The sequence below is a fragment of the Hippopotamus amphibius genome, chromosome 11, assembly GCF_030028045.1.
Source record: "Hippopotamus amphibius kiboko isolate mHipAmp2 chromosome 11, mHipAmp2.hap2, whole genome shotgun sequence".
Classification (NCBI taxonomy): domain Eukaryota; kingdom Metazoa; phylum Chordata; class Mammalia; order Artiodactyla; family Hippopotamidae; genus Hippopotamus; species Hippopotamus amphibius.
This window is the reverse complement of record NC_080196.1, coordinates 88,002,000-88,027,827: the sequence shown is the minus strand read 5'-3', so window position 1 is coordinate 88,027,827 and position 25,828 is coordinate 88,002,000. Positions and strand designations below refer to the sequence as shown.

At 42.9% G+C, this 25,828-nt stretch overlaps 1 protein-coding gene across 2 annotated transcripts in view; it reads left to right on the top strand.

Annotated features, from left to right (window-relative positions):
- LOXHD1 (lipoxygenase homology PLAT domains 1) overlaps positions 1–25,828 on the top strand; it is a 176,723-nt gene that overhangs the window by 42,201 nt on the left and 108,694 nt on the right. For both annotated transcript variants that reach the window (XM_057700151.1, XM_057700150.1), the window contains exons 6-12: positions 359–507; positions 9,733–9,856; positions 12,230–12,480; positions 17,928–18,063; positions 18,573–18,733; positions 19,750–19,836; positions 20,265–20,400. In XM_057700151.1, coding sequence (XP_057556134.1) covers positions 359–507; positions 9,733–9,856; positions 12,230–12,480; positions 17,928–18,063; positions 18,573–18,733; positions 19,750–19,836; positions 20,265–20,400 — 1,044 coding nt within the window. The remainder of the gene's footprint in view (positions 1–358; positions 508–9,732; positions 9,857–12,229; positions 12,481–17,927; positions 18,064–18,572; positions 18,734–19,749; positions 19,837–20,264; positions 20,401–25,828) is intronic.

The window sequence follows — 25,828 nt, the reverse complement described above, 5'->3', positions numbered from 1 at the left end:
CCAAGGATGGGAATACAAGTCAGTTTACTAGGGTGGGGACTCCAGGCTAAAGCAGAAATCAGAAGCCCAGCTGTGGGACCTGGGCACAAGCCACACAAGGCATGAGCCTGTAGATCTTGGGATGAAGCTACCTTTTTTTAAAAAATTAATAAACTTTATTTTTTAGAGCAGTTTTAGGTTCACAGCAAAATTGAGTGGAAGTACAGAGAGTGTCCATATACCGCCTGTCCCCACCCAAGCCTCCCGCCATGGTGACTTTTGAGACCATCCTTCAGTGGGCGGCCCATTGATGTCTGGAGCCGCTTCTCTCTCCTCCTCTGGTCTCCTTTGTAACTTCCTCGTGTGTCTGTGCATACAGGCGAGCGTAGGCTGGAGAATGAAAAGGACAACTTTGAAAAGGGAGCTGAAGACAAGTTCACACTGGATGCCCCAGATCTGGGACAGCTCATGAAGATCAATGTTGGCCACAACAACAAGGGGGCGTCTGCAGGCTGGTTCCTGTCCAAGGTGGGTTCAGCTGCCTGTCTGTGGTCCCGAGGCCTGGGAGGCGGGAATTCTGGCTCTTCAGAGGTATATTTCAGTCCTAACTTCCCTTTTTAGATCTATCTGCCCCCACTCTTCTACCGAAGCCTACTGGCCAACCATGCTGCCCTCCCTGTAGCCTCCGAGGCTTTATCTGTGTTATCACCTTCCTAGAAGGACCACTTTTCTCATCTGAACCCAGCCAGGGTCTGATTATCCTTCAAGGCTCTGCCGTGAAGTGTTCCCTGATGCTGGCCACCAGAACCTCTCCCTCCCATGAGTGTCTATAACCCTGCTGGCTTGTAGCATTCATTTCACCTTAATCATAAGCTACATTGTGACTTATCTTAAGCTGTTGCTTTGTACCTCAAACTTCTGGACCTCAGGTCCTCATAAGGACAAAGTTAAGAATCAAGAAGAAAGCAAAATGCTTCTGAGAAGCTAAGACACATCCGGCTCAAAGTTCATAAGGAGAGCTCATGCCCCTGGTACTACCTTGCCCTGCCCTGATTTTGAAGCTAAGACTCCTCAGAGTCTCACACAGAGTCTAGTGCTTGCTTGTAATCCCTTCTAGCAAACTTGCTACCTGTAATTTTATTTTTTTTATCTTTATTGGAGTATAATTGCTTTACTGTATTGTGTTAGTTTCTGCTGTACAACAAACTGAAACAGCTATATGTACACATATATCCCCATATCTCCTCCCTCTTGAGCCTCCCTCCCAACCTCCCTATCCCAGCCCTTTAGGTCTTCACAAAGCATCCAGCTGATCTCCCTGTGCTCTGCAGTAGCTTCCCACTAGCCATATATTTTACATTTGGTAGTGTGTACATGTCAATGCTGCTCTCTCTACGTCCCAGCTTCCCCCTCCCCCGGTGTCCTCAAGTCCGTTCTCTATATCTGCATCTCTATTCCTGCCCTGCCACTAGGTGCTACCTATAATTTTAAACCTATAGCAGAAAATTGGAAGGAAAAAGAGACACTATGATTAATTGGTAGAGTTATTGAGAACTGTAACGCAGAGTTAGAGAAGATATAACAAGCCAAAAGAATGTTGAAAAATCATGGAAGTCTGAGGTCATTTAGAAAATGGGCTACCAGAACTTTGCATATATTTTCCTTAGTCACCAGGCTCTACATATATTTCAGCTCCTCACAGAATGATAGGAAAAGATTGATGTGTAACATACGTTGAAAAATATTTTGAAAAGGTCTTATTGCTTAAAAACAGAAAACCCTCAGATTATGGCCATTTGGCTGATAGTTGAGGTTTTGTTATTCCTTAATTTATCATCTTGTGTCAGTTAGGAACATATTGGGCTGCAAGTATCAGAAAACTGAAGTGCAATGTTAACCAACTGGGGCTTATTTTTCTCATCTCACCTGAGATCCAGAGGTGGTCAGCTCAGGGCCGGTGCAGCTGCTTTCTGAGACACCTGCTCTCCTGCTGTGTCACTGTCCTCAGCACTGTGGCTTTCATCCTCCAACTTGTTGTCTCACCATCACATGATGGCCGCGGAACCTCTAAGCATCTTATCTGTGTTCCAGGCAGGAAGAAAAGGGAAGACCAAAGGGGAAAGACTTTTATTTCTGGCAAGCCTTGCCTTATTTTGAGATAAAGCCCTCCTTGGAAAGTCTGCCTGTGTCACATGGCCACCCTAGCTACACTGGAAACCATGACTTCGAGTAGGCTTTCCAGCCCTTATGGTAGAAGTAGGCTAAGAAGGTGATTGGAAAGGGTGTTGAGTGAACATCCTTGAGTATCTGCCACACATGTCTCCACAACTAGCCTCGAAGTTCCTTGAGGGCACCTCTCCAGCTCTTGGCATGGGACAAGGTGCTGAATCACTGAAGTAAGGAATGGCCAAGTTTCCTTTGGAAAGGAAATTCTTAAGGGCTCTTGCCTGGCCCTCAAAGCAGCCAGCCTGATGCTGAATAGGGTTCCAGGAAGCTAAGTGGAACTGCTGCTTGGATTCGAGAAGAAATGGGGCAGGAGTCCAGAACTCAAAGAGCCAAGGCCCAGGCAGTGGTGTGTCTTCAGGGCAGACAAGGCAGAGGAGGCGGGTGTTAGGACCTCAGCCGGGTTGGGGCACAGAGCAGGTAACCTGAAGCCCAGTTCCTTCATCCTGGGAAGGAAGACTGGGTGACAACATAGGTATAGTGGAGGGAGCAGCAAAGTGCACCCAGGGGCCTGAGGGTGGCCTTGACATGCTGCTTGCAGCTGCATCTTGTGAGGTCATGTTCCTTCTTGATCACCTGGGCCCTCACCCCCCATGCTCTCAGAAGCTTCTTGAAGGAGGCAGGTTTGCACACTGAAACAGGCCCTTTTGTCATCTTCATGCTCAAAGGAAAGGGCAGCTTGGCAAAGTGTGAAATATATGGGTAAGAACACTCTTTTCCTTTAAAACATTATAAATCTTGTTCCATTACCTTCTGAAATTTGATCTTGAAGCCAAACAGACGTTTGTTTCTTTCTGGACAAACTGTTTTGTGGGTGTTTTTTTTTTTTTCAGCCAGGATGCTTATAAGATTTTTTTTCTTTTTATTTGTAATTTAAGTCTTGCCAGATAACATCTAGGAGTAGGGTCTTTGTTAGTTCTTTCATCTCCCCTCCCCTCCCATCTCTCTCCTCGCTCCCTCCATCCTTTCCTGCCTTCCTTCCTGCCTCCTTCCTGCCTTCCTTCCCTTGTTTTTAACTTCTCTGGAACATGAGTCTTTTCTATGGAGCCCAGGATATTTGTCTGTTTGTTTGTTTATAGCTCAGAAAAGAGATTTCCTATTATACACCAGATTCTTGCTTGAATGGCTTTGTTCTGGTCTCTTCTTTAGGAACACCAGTTGTCCATTTATTGGATCTCCGTTCTCTGCTTTCCAAAGCTCTCAGCTTCCATTTTATTCCTTTCATCTCTATTTTCTTTCCATTCCATAAGAACTTGTCAAATTCCCCTTACCTCATTATTGATTTGTTTTTTCATATCACCAGTTGCATTTCTTTCTCCTATTAATATGCATTTTAATTCTGAATATTCCTTCTAGTTTTTTTCTTCTTATGAAAGTCATATATATTCATTGTAAAAAGTTTAGCAAACACAAATAAGCAAAAATAAGGTAATCTGAACCACCATAATTTCACCCCCCAAAGATAACCAGTGTTTATGTTTTAATACATATCCTCCAGACATTTTTCTGTGAATTAATACCCATATGTCATTTTTAATAATGGGGTCATAATAAATGTTTTACAATGTTTTACAAACTGCTTTGTTTTCACTTTCAAGTGTAACATGCATATTTCCACATGCTATTTAAATAGAATAACATTAATATTTCATGATGTAATTTTTAAAGACTATGATAATATTTCATTGCCCAGATATACCATGAATTATTAAACCAATTTACCTTTGTTGAATATTTCAGTTTTTTTCTCAAAAGTATTGACACTATAACTTGTGATGCCACAGATTCTCGTAGCTTGTCTTTATACACATCTATGATTATTTATTACAATTAATTCCTAGGAGTTGGTTACAGGGCATGCAGAATTGTAAGAACTTGGGTGTATTTGCTGCTATATCGTTTTGCTTTCCTTGATACCTTTCCTCATGTAATCTAGTTCTCTTTTCATATCATTTTCCTGCCTTTTCACTGCAGCTCTTTCTGTTCTTAAAGATGTTTACTCTTGTTTCATAAAGACCGCACCTTCTTATGTTCTATTAAGTGTACCAGTTTCTTGGATTTTTTTTTTATCCTTTATCCAGTCCTTTCCAGAGTTCTGCTCTTCTGGTTCTTCAGAACGATGTTCCTCCCTTCCTCCCACCCACTACCCCCCTTCCTATTCTTCTTTTCCTCTTCTTACTGGTTGCTAGTCAGACATTATTTTAAACCAGAAGGCCAAGTAGGCTACTTTCAATGTGAGATTGTTTATCCTCTTTGGGGCCAGTATTATGTGTAGGGGCAAGTTCAGGGCCTGGTAGACAGGTCCCCGCCTGTACCCCCAGTGCCAAAGCGGGTGTCACTTCAAAGGTTCTCTGGCTTTTGAAGGACTCCTAACCGTCTGTTACTTTAAATTAAGCCAAACCAAAATGCTCCTTGGAGGCAAGACAGAAAAATAATTCAGGCATTTTGTAGGTCACAGCACCTGGATTTGCTAGATATTTTCCTGAAGAAAGAGTTATAATGAGAGAGGAGGAAGGACGGTTTTAGATCCCAGGCAGGGTGGGCGCAAGTGGAAAACCAGAGGCTGGGGGAAACCCTGGGCCACCTCTCATCACTTTGTGACTACACAATGCAGAGCCAACCCTAACCTCCTGCCTCCCCCGCGACTGAGTCTCCATGCTGCCCCTCCTCCCCTCACCTCCACAGAGACATCAATTAAGGTACTGTTAAATTGTCTGCGTTTCCAAATTGGACACGTGCATGGCACGTGCTCCCGTTCTCCAAGTTGCCCAGTTGCTTGCCTTGGAATCACATGACAGTTGCTCCTTTGGTATTTACGTGTGAGGGCTTGGTGGGATAAATCCGAAAGCCAATATAATTAGCCCCTTCATAGGTCATCTTGCTCCTCTTCTTCCTTGGTCAGTTGCCCATGTGTGCTCCTCAGCCCCCTGTTCTTCATCCCTGGGGCTGGCATCCTCCCTCCCCCAGGCTTTGCACATGGCTTGGGTCCCCATGTCTGCTTAATCCAACAGTTGTGACTGGCTCAAATATCAGTTCAGCTCAAAGACCACCTCAAAGGAGCAAGAGTCACAAGATGGGGTATTATGCTGCCAGTGGCCTTGCCCTTGGCCCATCTACAAGTAGAGGACTTGCCCGAGGCCCCACAGTTCTTCAGTGGCAGGACTGGGACCTGCCCCAGGTCCTCTAAGCTCCAGTCTGGATTCTCTCCCCTGTGCCAAGCATTAGAAAATCTAGAATTGGATGGATCACCTGCCGCACGCCTCAGTGTGCGTAAGTTCAACCAGGACCACTGGCTCTGACAGGAAGAGGAGACAGTGGCTCACGGAGCTGATTTCAGGGAACTCAAGAAGCCCAACACGGCCTCATGCCACCAACTGATACTCAACATTCAACAAACATTTACTGAGTGACTGTTACATCTGAGGCCCCCCGCTACCAACTGCGGCTGTTACAATGAATGTGGGTCTGTTTCTAAAAGAGATAAGACAAAAATAAATAAATAAATAAATAAATAAATAAATAAATAAATAAATAAAAGAGATAAGACGAGTTCCTGAAGGCAGGTTACTTACTGTAACCTTATAGTCCAAAAGTTCAGGAAAAGTCCAGCATTCAATGAACAGACATTCTGTCTTAGGGGTCCCACAAGTGTTGATCAAATCAAATTTCTCAGTTTGAAAATCAAAACAAAACAAAACAAAACAAAACAAAAAAAGAAAATCAAAACAGAATCACCCTGACTTTAATACAAAGCAGGATGAGATAAGAGTCTTGCATGAGGTACAAACAAATGTTGGGGTGAGTTGTGCCTGACCGGGCATCAGAGGACCTTCAGGGAGGAGCCATTGGAGCCCGGCCATGAAGGTGGCATGGCTTTGTTGCGACGGGGAGGGAGGAGGACTCCTTTGAGCAGAGGGGATGACAGATGAGGGGCAGCTGGAAGGTGGCATGGGGATACTGAATAACTCTGGACCAGGGCACAGGGCTCAGAGAACTGAGAAATAATGTCAGGGAGAAGGTGAGCGCAGGACCACTGCAGAGTAAGCCATCAAAGGTCTTTATGGAGTGAGGCAGCCTGAGGCAGTAATGAGTGGGTGTGTGGGCGGCTCAGAAGGAAGGATGAAGTGTAGAGGAAGGGGCGAGAGTACTGGGGGTGTCACTATTCAAATGCTGTCATTTACAGCTACTCATATTTATGGCATGTTACAGTCATTGACACAGTATTTCAGTGTGATGAGTGAGGTGCAGAGCATGTGGGGAAGGAGGAGGACACCACCACCCCCATCTTTCACTAGGGAGCTTTGCTCCACCCATAGAACATTCTCTCATTCTTCCATGAGCCCAGGTGTCCCCTGCTAACCCCTGGAAGCCAAGATTTATTTCCAAGTGGGTTTGTAAGCTCCAAAATCTTCTTCTTTGATCTAAGAACACTAAACCACAGTTCAATGGTAGTTCCTGGGATGTGGCAATTGCTACTTATAAGTCAAGCAAGGGCCATCTTTACTGGATAACAGATATGCATTTTCAAATGGACGATTGGAAAAGCAATTTGTCTTACATTCATTTCCTAGTACAGAGAGGGGACGCTGTGAATGGCCCAGACTGCCTGCATCTCAGGCTCCTTGGCACGTGGGTGGGAGGGAGGAGACCCTTCAGCTTCCCCAGGTTGCCCTACCTGTGTGGGGTTTGTTTCTTCTGCCCAGAAAGGGCCTCTGCTCCAATCATGTTATGTAAATTTGGTGGAAGTTATTCCCACATGGAGGAGGGAGAGCTGCTGTGAGTCATAGTTGACTTTCTACATCAGTCTATAGGGTATTGACTGCAAGACAAACCCCATGTGCTCGCGCAGACACCTGCAGGAGGAAATGCAGGCCCGTGGGTCCTGGATTGTTTGGGCGTTTCTGTGAACCAACTGGAAAGAACAAGAAAGAAAGAATGCCTGCTTGGCAGCTTCATCTGTCCCTCCTCTTTTCTCGGGAGTGGTTTATCCTTCTTGGCTTTTCATAACAGTGGTCTCGCCTCGTAACTGCTGTGTCCCTGTTGCTGCAGGACAGAGCAGGCTCCACCGTGGACAGGCCCCGTCGTCTGGCTGCCATCTCGCCTCGCAAGGGCTCAGGTCCCCTGGTTTCCCTTTCACTTCTTGGAAAATCAGCCCAGCCTGTAAGCTTGCCTGCAGGTGGAGAATATTCCTCCAGGAGAGAATAGCTCTTGTTTTCCATTAGGTTATTGCTCCTGTCTCTGTCTGCCTCTCACACACACACTCCATTGTGTGCTTCTTTCATTCATGGTAAAGGCCACTTCTGTCTTTCCAGTCTTATTTTATAGCTGTCTCTGCCATATAAATAGAATCTGTGAAATAGTGGTCTGGAGGAAGCACCACCCTTTTGTTCTGTTAGCAAAAATCATTCCTGAGCTGTCTTGAATTCTTAAAAGGAACTTTTTGAAAACTCAGTGATGTCTGGGCATCTTGTGAACACAAGTTCTCCCCCAGAGGGGTCCTTACTAGTATCGCATAAGCAGCAAGGATCACGGGTCCCAAGCCACAGGACCCATATAGGCCAGAATGCCTCCGGGAGAGCCCTCTGCCCCGTCCCCCTGGACAGTCCTCCTGTGCTGGCGGAGGCTCCCTCCGCATCTCACTTGTCTGCTCCTTCCCACTGCACCCACCATTTGCTGCTAGATGTGTTCCGAAATGTTCTACCCTCTGGGAGCCAGCTTCCTCCGGCCTCATCCTGCAGATGCTGGGACAAAGAGATGTCGTAAATAATTGTTTATGTATTTCAATATGCATCTGGACAATTTCCAGAACTGTTTGTGGACTTTTATACTTTTTATATCAGTGCTTACGTGTTTATGTCTCGGCCTTTCTTTGTGATTTGGTATTTTGGAAAGTCTAATTTTTAGAGTCTTGGTGGTTATTCAAATATGTTTTCTCTTCTTTTTGTGCTTCCGCTGTGCAAGCTTGTTTTGTCCTATAGAGTTATTTAACAGCAACATGTTCTATTTTTCAGACTAGCTGAACTTCTCAAGCGAGGAATTTCCATCAGATACCAGGCCAGGAGAAGGCCCTTTATTGATGACATCTCTGTAAATTGTGAGGGTGGTTGCATTTGGTCTTGGAATCACGGCTGGCACACTAGTCTGTGAATATTTAAAGACAGAAATGGTGAACTTGTATATATGGATCTATTAGTAGACTTGACAGTTTATCTGATAAACTAAGTCCTTTCTTTCTTCACCTTGCTTTCCCAACCCTTGTGAGTGTCAGAGTAAAGGGGGTTAGGTGGTGTAGCCCAGATTCTTGGCTCCCTAATCTCCCCATCAGCCCCACCCTGGGAAATGAAAGCCATAGAGAAATGCGCAGATAGATGAATTTGGAGAGGTTGGACTTCCTTCCATGGCAGGACCCCCTCTGGACAGGCCACAGTGGTCTCCAGGCACTCAGCACTGAAAGTACAGACAATCAAATCAGCAAGCTCTGAAGGGTGACTCACACCAACCAAACTTACAAGGGACTGATTTATAAACCAGAGCTTGAATGCTGATGTATTGGGGGAGAAAAGCCTGGCCACTGGCTGCTCCCTGGTGGGTGGCATCTTCAGGAGGCCAGTTCTCAGCCCAAAAGTTTCCTTGATGAACATTGGATTAGAACAATGTGAGATGCCTTTAGGCAGGCCAAGACGTGCCCTGTTTCCACACTATGGACACTTTTATCTTAGGAAGTGTGTCTTTCATTGAAAATCAGAGCCCTACTCTGTCAGGCAGTCCTGGGAATATCTGGGCAGATACTTTTACTTTCCAACTCACCCTGTCTGTCACCAAATGCATCTGCCTTCCTGTTATGACTGGAGGACTCGGTCTGGTTATTGACGATCACACTTATATTAGAGTGAGTTTTCAGTTAGATGTTCCTGGGACGTTTTGGGAGGGCCTCTCCGCTCCTTGGTGAGCTCTAGAGGACACATTTCTCTCAGCCTCACCAACCTAGGTCACATGTGAGTTCCCTGTGGGGCTTCATGGATGCCCAGTTCCCCTAGCTTCACTGTCAGTGGCTGACATTTTCTGAATGGGTCTCCAGATCCCGGGACTCTGTGTGTCAGACTCAGGGCTTGTGGTTCCCTTAGCACGGACTCTGCTTCTGAGTAAGGTCAGAATCCCAGCCTTCAGCAGGTGGGGAGGAGGATGATCTTGGTGCTGTCTGCAGATTCAGGCTTCCAGTTCTGGCACCCCAGGTTCACAGGGCACATCCTGCCAAGTTTCTCGCGTAGCATTTTTTAAATGATTGTCAGCAGAGGACGCAACAAAGGCTCAGTAATTCAAGAAGGAGGTAACTGTCAATCATCCCTGTGTGACTCTCAGTGTTTTGTAAGGTTTTCCTGACAACAGATGTGTGCTTGTAATAAGCTTTCCTTGAGCCACGAAGATGAAAGTGTATACTTAGAGTTCAACCAAGTGACGGAGGAATGGATTTGGTCACCAGATGTGACCTCAATGACACATAACCTTCCTTCCCTCTCTTCTCCTTTGCAGATTGTCATTGAAGATATTGGGAACAGAAGAAAATATGATTTCCCTCTTAACCGCTGGCTGGCCTTGGATGAAGATGATGGCAAAATTCAGAGGGATATCTTAGTGGGTGGAGCCGAGACCACAGGTAGAATGGAAGAAAGGGGAGGCCCAAATGGCTAATATTTCACTTGCTGCCTGAAGGTCAGTGTTCCCATCTGTGGGCCTGGAGGCCTGCAATCAAGTAAGAAGCAGCCATGTCTTCAGACAACTTTCCTCCTGCCCCTGAAAGTGTTCTGTTCCTCTGTGCTGGCGTCTGGGGCCCTGCTGATGCCAGAGAGATGCGGAGGCACCCCTGAGCATACACTGACTTCCCAGGGCAAAAGAAGTTATCGATAGGTTGAAGCCAGGATGTGAACTCCCGATACAAGGGGACCTTTATGAGGATGCTGATTTACTCTTACCTCCTCCTACTATTGAGTGCTTCCTACATGCCAGGCTCTTTCTAGGCACCTGACCCATGTCATCTCCTCTAATCCTCACAACAACCCTATAGTATGGGAATGGTTCCCATTTCACCGTAGAGGAAACTGAGTCACAAATTAGGGACCTGTTCAAGGTCGCACAGCTGATAAGTGACAGATCCAGGATTTGGTTGGCCTCCTGAATCTCTACCCTGTGTGAGTTTCGTGGAAGACCTGAAACTCCCAGCATGGAAGTCTATAGATGTTCCAGAAGATCAATGTTCGTGAATGTGCACAGCTGAGAATGTGCTCTGGGGCAGACCCTCCCATGGCTCCCACTGCACAGAGGATGGGTCCAAGCTCTGGTTTATAAGACAAAAGCTGCTCCACAATTGGGCTCCAGTTGACCATTTCAGCAGCATCTTTCAACACCTTCTCCCACCACTTCCACACTCTCTCCCTCTCCCTCCCCGCACCTGTACGCCTTTCACTCTTTCCCGCACCTACACCCTCTCCCCTTCCCCCCACCTCATCCACATGCCCTCCCTCTCCCTCCTCTTAACTGTTGGCCTTACTCTTTCTCTTCCTTTCTCTTTGGAGCATGTTTTCTCCTCAGCCTGTGATGCCACTTCTCTTTTTTCTGCTTCTCAAATTCCTGCTTCCAGTCACTTCCTCTGAACCTTCCCCTACCCCCTCTAGACAGGGCCATCTCTCCCTTCTTTTGCTCCAGACATTTTGGGAAGAACTTGGATGTTATTGTTTAGGAAACCAAATACCCCTCTGCCCCAGGGCTCTTCAACCTTGGTATTGTGGTGCCTTGGCCTGACCATTGTTGGGTGTGTCATGGCTTTGTATTCTACCGTTTGCAAATTATTTACTTAAAAACATACACTAGAAGGGATTTAATATGCCCCCCTTTACCTGTGTTACTATTACTTGCTTCCAATGGTAGAGGAGGAGAAGAAATGATAGTCAGAGACTGGAATTGCTGGCAACCTAGGCCACAGCAGTATATCTAGTGTGAGAAGACCATCTGTCCATGTGTTGTGGTGAAGGAAAGCTGGAGACCTACTCTTTGAGGGCGGTGGCTATTCCTTTTTGTCTTCATATTCTCCCAAGTCCTGTCATATAGTAAGCACTCAGTAAATGTTCGTTGAGCAAAGGATGGTGCAAATGTATGGATGAATAATGCATCCAGGTAGTTGCATGTGCTATCTCCCAAAAACGTTTTATTGCTCTGAGATCCGGGGATGAGGGTAGGATGAAAGGGAGGTGGAGGAACTGACAAGGCTTAAAGTACCACTTGTCTTAGACTCCGAGACAGACTGAAAAAATTCAGGCCAGACCTTAGCAGAATTTCCTGTAGTTTCCTGTTCAAATGTTTGCCTTTGGTGCTTTCCTTTACTCTGTCTCATCTCAGAGTTTCATCTCCTCTTGCCGGCTCTTCCCCAGAACTCCATGTGTGCACATTGCCTTCTGACTAACCAAAACCCCAAATGGCCGAGCCCGCAATGTCCTCTCCCTCCCTCATTCTTCCATCATCCCACCACGTCAGGTGGTAAAGGAGGACATTAGTGCCCTCTCTTAAGAGTTATGTTTTTAAGTTATGAGCAAAAGAGAGAGGTCCATGAATCATATACCCCAAATATAAATCTCTATTAATCGAGTTGACTATTATAATTAAATGAGACATAATAGAATTCATCCGGCAGCTATTAATAACATGCACATGCTAATTAGCATTAATAATAAGTACTATTCTTAGCCAACCCAAGCTCTTCCTTCTCTTTGTTAGTTTCCTGTAATTGGGGCTGGCAGCTTCCTATAACCTGCAGTTTGTTCCTAAACTCAGATACACTGACATACCAACTCTGAAAAAGACAAAGTAAAGTGGAAAAGGGCACTGGATGTCATCTGGGAGAGGAGAACTTGGGGGAATGGGGACGTATTGAGGAAGAAGGGCCTAGAGAGATGTGGCCAGGTTGGGGGAATGTGGGTAGGATATTGTCATCAGCTTGCACTGAACCCTCTCCTTTTCCCTGTTGTTTCCATACCAGCCATCTCATATATTGTCACCATCTTCACTGGGGATGTCCGAGGGGCTGGAACCAAATCCAAAATCTACTTGGTCATGTATGGGGCAAGAGGGAATAAGAACAGCGGGAAAATCTTCCTAGAGGGCGGTGTGTTTGACCGTGGCCGCACAGATATCTTCAACATCGAGCTGGCTGTCCTCCTCAGCCCCCTGAGCCGAGTCTCCATCGGACATGGCAATGTGGGCGTCAACAGAGGCTGGTACTGTGAGAAGGTACGGGAGGCCCAGGAGGACCCTGCCCTGATTCAACCCCTCTCTTTAACTTGCAAATACAAACTCTAACCTACTTCCTACTTTATTTGGACCAGTTACAAAGCACATGAGAAATCCCTTGCATGTGGCCTTTGGATTGGTAACATGCCCATTCGTCTTGTCTTGCTGATGGTCAGGAATGGGGGTTGCACTGCACATGCAACCAGGGACCAGACACAGGGCAGGTTACTCAGAGATGCTCAGTCGATAGTTACAGACTGTCCTGAATCCTGATGTGTTCCACTTCAGTTTTTAAATCGCTCAATCGGCAAGTATTTTTAAATGTATGTTTGTACTGTGGAGTATTTATGCTTTAAACAATATAAATAATAAAAGTCAGGTATAGAGAATGATTTTTTTTAAAATGTTGATTTTGCCTACCACTCAGCTTACTAGAACATTTCCAATGCTTTTGAAACTCCCGTGTCCTTCCCCGATCATATGATCCTCTCTCTCCCAAAGAGCACACATTTTTATGAATTGTGGTAACTAGCAGTTTTCACTCAACATTATACTTTAGAGATTATCTGAGTTGATAACAGGAGCTGCAGAGCATCCATCCCCTACCTATTGCATGAATCAATTCCAATGTATTTGTCCATTCTTCTAAGGATGGACACTTTGGGGTTGTTTCTTGATTTTTGCTATTATAAACAATGCTTCCATGAAATTTATACGTACATCTTTGTACAAATGTGCAGCAGCTTCTCAGGATGGAAGTTCTGGGTAGTAAGGTAAGTGAATCTTCAGTTTTGCAGCTTAATTGTGTTTTCAAAGTATTCCAGTTTGTTTTCCAAAGCAGTTGCACCATTTTGTTCCCCTATCAGCCATGTATAAGAGACATCCTCATCAACACTAGATATGGCCTGAATTTAAATTTTCACCATTTTGGAGGTTGTAAACTGATCTTATTGTGGTTTTAATTTTTATTTTCATGATTACTACTGAAGTTGAGCACTTCTTCTTTTCTTTATTGGCCATTCATGTTTCCTTTTACATAAAATGCCTGTTTATGTCTTTTGCTGATTTTTCTATTGACTAATCTATTGCTGGATTTATTTTTAGGGGTTCTTTATTAAATCTTGACATTAATCCTTTGTCGACAGTATATGTTCAAACGTTTTCTCATACTTTGTTTACAGTGTTCTTTGAGGGAGAGAAGATTTAATTTAGAAGTAATCTGTCTTATCTTCTCCTTTATGGTTAATGCATTTTGTATTGTTGAAAGAAATTTTACTTATCCTAAAGCTATAAAGACATTTTCCTATATCCTCTTCCAAAATTTGCAGTTTGGTTTTCCCATTTATATATTTACATCTTTAATCTACTAGGAGTTGATTTTTGTATGAGGTAGGAATCTAACTTTATCTTTAGATAAAGATAAACTTTATCTAAAGATAAACTTTAGATATCCAAATGTCCCAGCAACGTTTATTGAAGGGCTTTTAAAACTTGAGTAAAGTTAAGAATCACCTGGAATTCTTTTTAAAAATAGAATCCTGGGCTCAAACCCAAACCTACTGAGTCAGAATTTCCAAGTAATATGGATATTTATAAGTGCTTTAGATAATTCTTATCATTAAGGAAGTCTGGGAAGCACTGATTTACTAAATAGTAATTTTTTCCCCACTGTTCTGATGAAGCCACTGTCATACATCAAATTCCCAAAATGTGTGATTTGCCTCTGAGCTTTCTAGTGTGTTCCATTTATTGATTTAATTTATTCCTGCACTAATGCATTACACCCTATGTTCATTTTATACCTTTATACTAAGTCTTGGTATCTGCTAGGGCAAATTTGCCCAGTTTATTCTTCCTCAGGTGTATGTTAACCTATTCATGAGCCTTTAACTTCAATATAAATTTTAGAATTTTCTTGCCAAGTTCCATTAAGAACTGTTGAATTCAACTGGATCTGTAGATCCTTTTGGAAGAACTGACATCGTTACTATTAAATTTTCCTATTTATGAGCATAGAATAGTATCTCTTAAAATTTAACTTTTTCTTATTTTTCATATAGTTTTATATTTTTCATAATAAAGGTCTTGCATGTCTTTGTAGATATAGTCATAGAGACTTTACAAATTTTGTTGCTATTATAAATGGTATCTCTTTAAAACTTGTATATTCTAATTTTCTTTTTTTTGCTGATGTAGACATAGAAGTACTTTTTGTACTTTGAATTTACATATAGCCATCTTGCTAAACTCTGTTATTAAGTCTGATCATGTCTACAGATTTTCTGGGGGAAGTTTTTCTGTAGTCAATCATATTGTCTATGAATGATGACAGTTTGGTTTCTTTTTTTCAAAGCTTATATTAAAAAAATTTTTTTTTCTTATTTGACCACATAGACTAGGACCTATAGCACAATGCAAAATAGAAGGGTTAATAGTGGACATCTTTGTTTTGTTTTTTATTTTAAAGGAACTGCTTCTAATGTTTTATTTAGTTTATTTTTGTTGAGAGTTTTTGATAGAGTCTTAGATTATGGAAGTTCTATTTCTATATTGTTAAGAGTTTTTAAACTGAATTGGTGTTGAATTTAATCTAATGCTTTTCTGTAATTAGATAGTCATATGGTTTTTCTTTTTTATTTATTAATTTGGTGAATTATGTGACTTTATTTTCTAATGGTAAAGCAACCCTGAATTTCTATAAGCCAAGCTTGGTCATAATGAATTTTAATATTATATGTTTCTGGAATTGGTTTTCCAACATTTTATACAGAATTTTTGTATTGATGTTCATGAGTGGCGTTGGCCCTTAATTTTCCTTTCTCTTATAGTCCTTGTCAGTTTTGATCCTAGAATGAAATGAGAAGCATTTCCTCTCATGAAAGAGGGTATAAAATTGCAGCTCTCTGGTCAAAAAAGTATGGGATTGTGTGTGCACATCTGTATGAGGGGGAGAGAGAGAGAGAGAGAGAGGAATTACTGATGTTAAAAAAGGTTTTGTGTTTGTTTTTCTGGTTATAGAATTATTCAGGCTTTCCATTTCTTCTTGAATCTGAATGAACTATATTTTTCTTGGAATAGGTGTATTTGTAGGCTTCAAATGTACTGGTCTGGCATAAAGTCATATACAGTATTCTCTTACCTTTTAATCTCTGCTACATCTGTAATTATAATCCCCTTTTCATTCCTAACATCATTTATTCATGTAGTCTCATTTTTTAAAAAATATAATTCTCACAAAAGTATATTTAGACCTTTCAAATAGCCAGCATTTGCCTTTGTTTATACCATATTGTATCTCCATTTTCTATTTTATTTTTCTTAACTTTACTATCTCTTTTAAATTTCTCTGGGTTTCAGTCATTGCTATTTTTCTAAATCCTTAAGTCAGATTCTTAGCTCATTAAATCTGAACCTTCTTCTTTTCTCATACTATAATTTTTGATACTATAATTTTCTCTCAAAGGAGTGCTTTAGCTGCATCCCACATGTTATACATTTATCATCATTCGGTTTGATTTTATTGTTTCATTTTAAAAATCAACTTTGTTGAGGTATAATTGACATAAAATAAAAATGCACTATTTTGAACTGTACAGTTCTATGAGTTTTGACAAACCCACATACACCCATGTAATCTTCACCAGAATCAATATATGGAATGTTTCCATCACCCAACATGTTCTTTGTGCTCCCTCCCAATCTCCACAACTTCAAGAAACCATTGATCTGATTTCAGTTACTAAAGATTAAATTTGTCTTTTCTAGCATTTTCATGTATTACTACTTCATTCTTTTTATTGTTAAGCAGTAGTACATTGTAAGGGTATACACAGTTCGTTTATCCATTCAGCTGTTTGTGTATGTTGAGGTCATTTCCAGGTTTTTGTATTTTTGTTTTTTGGCTATTATGAATAAAGCTGCTGTGAACATTCGTGTATAAGTCTTTGTATGGGCAGGTTTGCAATTTTGTTGGGTAAATACCTAAGAGCGGAATTTCTGTGTTCTATGGTAAATATGCATTTAACTTAAAAAAAAATCTAAGCTATTTTCAAAGTGGTTATACAGTTTTGCATGTCCATCAACACTGTATGAGAACCCCAGTTGTTCTATATCTTCACTATCACTTGGTAATGTCAATATTTTAAATTTTTAGATATTCTTATGGGTATGTAGTGGAATTTAATTATGGTTTTAATCTACATGCCTCTGATGACCAATTATGCTGAATATTTTTTTCATGTGCTTATTGATCATTTGTATATCTTCTTTTGTGAGGTATCTTTTGCTCTTTAAATTTTTTATCTTTTTGTTATTGAATTGAGTTCTTCATGTATTCTTAATACAAGTTCTATGTCAGATATGTCTATATGTATGAATGTAACATATAATTGTGACATATAATATAATCTATATAGTATATATAATATACATTTCATATACATAATCTCCCAGTTTGTAGCTTGCCTTTTCATTTTCTTAATGCTTTTGAAGAGCAAAAGCTTTTAATATTGATGAAAGACAATTTATCCATTTTTTCTTCTATAATTTGTAGAGTTGTTATTTGTTTAGATTTACCTACCTGTTTGCCAGTATGTTTTTTTGCCAATTCTTCTTGCATCTAAGACCTCTTTTCTGGTGTCAGTTTTCTTCTTCCTCCTGAAGTACTATGCTTTAGAAGTTCCTTTGAATAAGTAAGGTCTATTAGTGGTAAACTCTATTTTTGTTAATTTGAAAATTATTTTATTTCATTTTCATTCATGAAAGAAGTTTCAGGATACAGAATTCTAGATTGAGTTCTAATCCCCCTGCCCTCCAATATCCTCTGGCTTCTGTTAGTCCAATTGCCATCATCTGTCTTTTCTCTCTTGATGCTCTTGAGATCTCTGTCTTTGGCATTCTGATGCCTCTCTTCACAACATCTAGGTGTGTCTGGGTTAGATAGACTACCATGTTCTAAACCCATAAGTTCAGAATGTGGGTGGAGATGGAGAAGGTGTAGGAGAGAAGGTTAAATAAGGATCAAGCCCTGAAAAGGGTAGTTAGTTTTTGTATTAAATTATAGATATTAATTACCTTTTACATTTTTGACCTTTTTTCCACAAGACAAATATAGGGTATTAATTTAGTATTCTAGTTAATTTGGTTCAGACTGAGATTTTACAATGTGCATAAGGAAATATGGTATTCAAAAAGGGTATGTGTATAGAGAAAAATGTTTGAGATTTGGGTGAATAAATTGGAGTATGGATGATACCTACTTGGGGAGATTTCTTAGAGGAGGTGTTTCTTGATCTAAGATTTAATGAGATAAGCAATGGGAAAAAAATGCCATTCCTTGAGGGTCCTAACGCAGACGACTCTAAATGTGGGGCTAAAGAGGCTGTTGAACATTGCAAGGAAGTCCCAATCAGGAAACCTGTTGCAGGAGATGTGATCTGCTTCCCCAGGTGGTGATTCTGTGCCCCTTCACTGGCATCCAGCAGACCTTCCCCTGCAGCAACTGGCTGGATGAGAAGAAGGCAGATGGGCTGATCGAGAGGCAGCTCTACGAGATGGTGTCTCTCAGGAAGAAGAGGCTGAAAAGTAGGTGGAGGGGCCAGGATGTCAAACCACTGGGCACTCCTGCTTTTCAATTCTACTCTAGAAAGGAAGGGAAAGGGTCCCCCAGGGAGCTCAGTTCTCCAAGGTACAGGCTACACAGAGTTACACACGTGGCACCAAGGCTGATACTCCAGCGGCCCCAAATCAGTAAGTTGCTGTGGTGGGCTAGGTGTTAAACTGAATGGTTGAACACAGTGCACTCTCAATATGCTGGCCACAGGGTGGATGGAGTCAACCCTTCCCCCTATTTAAAATGTACTAATAGACTCTCACCATTAAAAGGAATATTAAGGCACACTCTTTCAAATAGCAAGGAATCCTTGGCTTCCCAAATTTGGTATTTGTTATAATGGATTTCTGAAAGAGGGACACACCTCTATACAACCTGCACTTCAGTCCTGATCACCTTTGATTTGCTTGTCTTCCCCACTGGTAACATGAAAATCTCTTCACTTTTTGAAGTTTATGGTGCAATTGACCTGTCTCTGCAGAATTCCCGTGGTCCCTATGGGTCTGGACAACCGACTTGAAGAAAGCTGGTACCAACTCTCCTATCTTCATCCAGATTTATGGGCAGAAGGGCCGGACAGATGAGATTCTCCTGAATCCCAACAACAAGTGGTTCAAACCTGGCATAATTGAGAAATTTAGGGTAGGAAGGAAGTGTGACGGGGTGGGAGGGAGGAAGGAGGGATGGGTGTAAGAAGAATTTGTCATGGGATTCTGGTTTTCTAAGCCAGGTTTGGATCAACTTTGAAGACAAAAAGCTAAAATAGAATCCCTAGGTCCCTGCAAGGAATGCCACATTTAATCCACGGGCAATGTATTGATGGGGTGCAGTTTAGATCTGGCCCTTCATTTGAATCAAACAGTCCAGAGTCAAGCATGGGAGAAGAAGCAAGTATGTCATGGCTTTGGACATTCAGAAGCCTGGTGACTTGGGGAATCATTGTAGAACAGAGACCCTGAGCTCAGTTAGTGTCAAACTGCCCTACCTGGACTGAATTAGAAAGTGAGGAGCAAATTTCAGGGAAAGTATACGTTTGAGAACATTTAAAAAGAAATTCAGCTTTAAATTTTCAGTATGTATATAAGTAGAGCAAGGCTTGTTTTGCCAGCGGAAGTGCTGGTCTGACCTTTAGGTAAGAATAATTTGTAATTTGCAGCTCTCTTCTCAGAGCACCCTGTTGGTGCTTCTATTATACCTTCAGTTCATTGCTCTTTATGTATTTGTCTTCCTGGCTAGACTTTGAGCCCCTAGGGAAAGGGCATGACCTCTGTGTTGATCTTTTTGTCTGTTTCAGTGCCCAGCAGAGTCCTGGGGCTGTGGGCCTGTGCTGATTTGCAGGGCTGCCGTATGGATTTTGTAACTGAAAGTTTATCTCTTGGAAGGTTTTCTTTAGTCTGAATCCTACTGCGGGTCAGTTATTTTTGTTCAATTTCACCGGCCCAGGCTGAACCCTAGTCTACATGGCTGTCTTGCCCTCATGTGCCATTGGTTAAAAGAGCACAAGAAGATAGAGTATATGAGGGTGGTTTGAAGCAAACTCACCCTTGATGCTGAAGAAACAGCTCAAAGTGGGTGCCCTCCTGGTGGGGAGTCAGCTATGAAGATAAACACATTTCACTTCGTTCTGTCCACTCAAGCCTTGTCATTTCTCATTATAGATTGAGCTTCCAGACCTCGGAAGGTTTTATAAGATTCGGGCGTGGCATGATAAAAGGAGTCCTGGTTCTGGATGGCATTTAGAAAGGGTGAGATGTACCATCTTGGTGTTGGAAGGTGGTTAGGAGAGAAACGGAAATGGTTTCTTTCTAATGATCTTGTCTTGTTAGTTTGCCTGTATCTGTTGGGAGTGTGGTTGGGGAAGGGTTACAGTGAGACCTAAATTTGAACATGTGACACATGGACTTCCTGATGGGGACAGGACTTCCAAAGTAGACTAAGAAGATGCTTAGGTTTCAGGAGACTTGCATTGTTTTCCAGTCACCTGGCTGCTAGGCAACTGTGGGTCTCCAGGGGACCAGAAGGATAAATATTAATCTGGCACTCCATCTTCCACAAGAGTCATCTCTAGGGAATGGCCTTATCTTCCTTGAGATGAACTAGCAGAATGGGAACCTCAAGGCATGGATGAATATCTCTGGTACACCCACTTGCTCACTCCAGGACTTCATTCCAGATGACCCTGATGAACACTCTGACCAAAGACAAGTATAACTTCAACTGCAATCGCTGGCTGGATGCTAATGAGGATGACAATGAGATTGTTAGGGAAATGACTGCTGAGGGTCCAACAGTACGGAGGATAATGGGCAGTAAGTACCGGCTGGCTCTCATCCTGGGGGAGGCAGTGGAACTCCTACCTGGTGTGCCAATGCAGGTCTGGCCCGTGAGCTGATAGTTTTGTCTGCTATGCATCATCAGGCCCCCTCTGAATGAGGAATGGGTTTAGAAGGTCCTAGACTCAAGAGCGGCTTGTAGGAGCCATCTCCAAAGCAAGATGCTAAAGCTCTAGGATAATGGGTGTGGGTGAGAATGGGCAGATTTCTGGGTCTTCAGGTTGGCTATGAGGGGATGAGAAGAATCCACACTGAACAATAGTTCTTCAGACAGTCCCTGAAATTAAAGGAAACATCCTCTTCAAATTATGCATGAGATGCTCCTCAAAAAGGAAGGCTGGATCTGGGTTCTTATAACCACACTTGGCTGCTCCCTTATGAATTCTCTATTTCTGTTTGAGGCTAGTGGGAGACAGCTGAGCTTTTAATCTGGAGTCTAGCATCCACATTCAAAGAGGTAAAAGGAGATCATTTTGCCTCTAGGTTATACCACCAGAGTGCTGGCAAATATGCGGCACGTGTCCTATCTTTTTCCCTTGGCAGACATCACTGAGTAATCACAGCATTCTCACCCAGTGAGTGTGAAATGAGCTTCATAGCCCTCAATATAGCACTGCAAGCAAACATTAGCAATTGATCAGAATTGGCACTTAAGATAATAAACCTATTTGCTATATTGAGCAGTCCTTAATTTTTTAAAGAGTAAAATAATATTGCAAAATTACAAAAAATAAATTACAATGTCACCTGTAGTTCCAGTAGTCCTTCTAAGTATTTGGATAGTGTCACTTCTCAGGCATTTGCGCAGCTGGAAGAAGCTCTCTTTCTATTTTTTTAAACAATTTGAACAGAGTTAAGTACAGTTAAAAACATAGAAACTCCAAACAGCAAATATCTAAAAAGTGATCACCCTGTTAGTCTAATTAGGCAATGCTTGCAATTAGCACTATTTTATGATTCTTCTTCATTTTTAATTAAAGATATGACTATGGAACATGTGTGTTCAAAGGCCCCTAAAATACCTTGATGCAGGTAAGGAAACTGGGGAAGTTCTTGCCCTGATTACGCAGTTAGAGACAGAATGAGACCTAGAACAAGATCTCCTGCCTCCTGGATCAGCGAACTATACTCTGCCTTTTCACATTCAGTACTATTTTCTTTGGCAACAAGGCAATCATCTCCCTATAAATATGATAAATAACATATGATTCCCGCCCACCCCCCAATTAGGACTCTATATAACAAGGCAGAAATACACCTACTGTTAACTGATCCTCCCTCTTTATGTGCTTCCCTCTTTATGTGCCAGAATTGAGCCTGCAGATATGAACAATTGAGGAGAGGGGTCTTGGGATCTAACTGCTTTCTAAATCCTTTAACCAGTTCTCATGGTTCTAGCTCCTCACTCCCTATGTGTAAAGTTACCTGGTGCTGTCATTCCTGAGACTTTTTGCAGGGCTGCTTCTCGAATTTCACAGCTGATAGCTCTGATCAATTCTCTCTGGTCTGCTAAGTCAGGGGACCTCAAACTTCAGCCTTCAAACTTACCACTTGAAAGGCTTCTTAAAAACACAGATTGCTGGGGTCCACCCACAGGTTTTCCAATTCAGTAGGTCTGGGGTGGGGGGCTCGGGAATTTGTCCAACACGTGTCTAGGGGCTGTCAGTGCTCCCGGTGAGGACCCAGGGTGCTAAGGCGTTGGTCACTTTTCTAGCTGTGCTCCAGCTTCTGAAATTTGGTTGCTGTTGTCTATATTCATTCCTCTCCCTGAGCCTTATTGGTGACAATTTTTTGTTTGGTTACATCTTTAAAATACCTGTATGCTCTCCTTTTAGGGAGATATTTTTTCGGAGGGAAAGCTGCCATTTTTACTTAAATGCCTAGGATGTGCTTTTACCTCCATCTCCTCCCTACCTTGACCGAAGCACAGCTCCCCTCCCCGCAAAACCCAGTTTTCTGTCCTCACAACTGTGGGGCTGGCCGGAGGGGGGCATTCTCCTGACTCCCTCTGCACTTTCAGCCTTGAGGCTCACCCTGCTCACAGTGTGGCTTCTGCCCCAGCTCACATCCATCTTCCGTTCGCTCTGGACACAATCCTCTTTTGCAATGTGTCCCCTGGTCATGCTATAGACCCCCCCCCCCCAACTCCTACCATTGTTGTAGGACAGCGAATTAATCTCCTTGGGCTTCCATAACAAAATATTACAGACTGGGGGGCTGAAACAACAGAAATTTATGTTCTCACAGTTCTGGAGACCTGAAGCCCAAGATCAAGGTGTTGGCAGGCTGGCTTTCTCCTGAGGCCTCTCTCCTTGCCTTGTAAATGAGCATCTTCTCACTGTGTCCTCACATGGTCTTTCCTCTGTGTGTGCTCATGTCTGTGTCCTAATCTCTTCTTGTAAGGGCACCAATCGTATTGGACTAGGGCCCACACAAATGACCTCATTTTACCTTATCTACTTCTTTAAAGGTCTTACCTCCAAATATAGTCACATTCTGAGGCACTGGGGGGTTATGATTTCAACATATGGATTTGAGGGGGGGGGGCACAGTTCCGCCCTTAACACAGCGTATCTCTCAAAGTGTGCTCAAGGGCCCATTTATATAATAATTGCCTAGAGTGTTTGTTAAAATGAAGATTCCTGGGCCCAACCCAGGAATGCCTGATAATCTGTATTTTTATCAAGCACACCAAGTAATTTTTGCACATATCAAAACCTGAGAGCCTTTGTTCTGCTTCATGTGGAAACCCCATTCATCCTCCTGCTGGTCCTCATCCACCTTACTCACCTCCATCTCCCTCCCACGCAACCAGCCACTCCTCAGTATACAACTCGGACTCATCCCACAAAACGGCTCCTTTGAACTCTGACTCAGTCCCTGCCTCTGACTCAGGCTCCTTCCCTACCAGGCCTCTCATGACCTTGATGACACTCACACTACCCTTGAACTTGAATTCCATCCAGCTCCTTCCTCCCCACATTTCTCCTGCTCTGTCAAGGACTTGTGGGTGTGTGAAGGATGTATTTTAGGGACAAGCCTTTAAGAAATCATCCAGTGGGGAGAAATATTGGTCTTGAAATTGGGCCGGCATCAGGTAGACTGCAGAGGAGAACATAAATTCAAGGAATACTTTGAAGGTGGAACTGGTAGGACTTGAATGAATGCTGTGGACACAGTGGGGAGATCAACTTTCTGCTGAGGAAGTTGGGAGAAACTTTGCCCCACATTTGAACTAGGTCTTCCATGGTAGGGATTTGATAGATAAGGAGAGATCATGGGGGAAGGGGTGGGGAGGAAGAGCATTTCTATAGGTTACATACAAATACACGTTTGTAACATTTTAAACAGTGTATAAGATATGGGACTATCAGCTGTCTTTTGTTTGTTTTTGCCTTCTGTGCAATTTAAAAAAATTCTCTAATGACTAGTATTGGATTGAAGTGAGAGAAGCTGGAACCTGGCACCCTTTATTGGAGTGCTTGCACCTCTAGCAACGGAATACAAAGAAACTATAAGGGACTAAAAATAACTGCACACATGCGCAGTTGGGGCAGTTATGAACAATAAGATACAAAAAGGCCACAGACCAACTGCCATTTCTGAGGTTCCGGGAGCAAAAGCAGGGTCCTGTGCAGGATCCCCGATCCCCACACCCAGCACCACCAGGGGGGTGGGGAGACCACCTAAGCCACCCCTCTGGCGGGACCCACCAATCCCCCCCCCGCCCTTACCCCATTTAAGAAACCAGCTTTCCTTTATTACAGAATGAGCAAGGTCACCTGTTACTTGCTTTTACTGCCTTGTGCTATGGCATGAGTCCCAGTAAAGTTTTGTCTGAATTTCACTTCTGGCCTCTTATCAATTTCTATTGATTAAAGAGTCCAAGAACCTGGGTCAGTAACAGAAGGGCTGTCTGCCCTGGCTATAAAGGCAGTTTAATGCCATCTGGGGGTCCTTGGCAGTACTTTGGAGCCCATATCAACTCGAATTTCTTTCCCCCAGCTGTTCTTTCTGGCCCACATAAATTTCTCTTGTTCTTGGAACATTTCCAATGTCCTCACTCACCTCTATGGGAACTCAGATCTCCTTTTCTGATCTGGATGCTTCTTTGTAACAGTAAAGAAAGCTGGTGGCAACATCTTACTCCCCTAGGTGGTACCAAAGTATAGTGAATAATGTGCAGGGCTTCCTGGAAACCCCTTAAGTGGAGAGTCTTGGACTCATGTAAAATGAGTAAGTACCAATTTAAAACCAATTCTCTAAGCTTGAAATTGTGTACTCCTAGTTTACTTAAAAAATAAGGGCCAACAATCTGTCATACAGAGTGAAGTAAGTCAGAAAGAGAAGGACAAATATTGTATGCTAACTCACATATACGGAATCTAAAAATGGTGCTGATGAACTCAGTGACAAGAACGAGGATGCAGATACAGAGAATGGACTGGAGAACTCGAGGAATGGGAGGGGGCGGGGGGTGAAGGGGAAACTGAGACGAAGCGAGAGAGTAGCACAGACATATATATACTACCAACTGTAAAATAGTCAGTGGGAAGTTGTTGTATAACAAAGGGAGCCCAACTCGAGGATGGAAGATGCCTTAGAGGACTGGGGCAGGGAGGGTGGGGGGGACTCGAGGTGGGGGGAGTCAAGGAAGGGAGGGAATTTGGGAATATGTGTATAAAAACAGATGATTGAACCTGGTGTACCCCCGCCCCCAAAAAAAAAAAAAAAAATAAGGGCCAGTCAAGCAAGCAATTAACACCATGTCTGAGAGCCAAGATGCCTTCGGGGATGATTGCAGTGATTAATGCAGACCAGGAGACAGGGACAAAACACTCACCAGCCCACAGTTTATTTCCACCTTGCCTTTCCCTCGGGAGCTATGTGAAATAGTAAAACCAATGAGATCAGCATTCTCCACTGCATACCCAGCAGAAGTGATTACATATCACTGATGAGCGGGCAAGAGACCACTGGACTCAAGTGCTGAAAATTGTAGCTTCTTGCTAATCAGGCTGAGCTGTAATTTTAAAATTAAAGTACAAGAGGCTCTAGTACTTACCCATCTATTTAAAGTCTTTCACTGATGATGGCTAATATAATTATTTTTAATTGTCCACAGACTTCTTACCAGAAAGGGGATAAGAACCTCAGTGTCAGGTGGGCTGGGAGAGGCACCTAGAGAGAATTGGGACCCCTGACAACATCCAGCCAATTGGACCTTCGAGCTCCTGAACAAAGGGGACTGGAATTTCCAGGCATACGCATTTCTAAATTCCCTTATCAACTTGCCTCGGGAATGGCCTTGGGGATATTTACAGCCCAAAAAGGCAAAACTGACCTTCATCAGAATTCAGAATGAAGTGAGGCTGGTGCCTTCCCTCCTTCCCTTTCGTGCTTC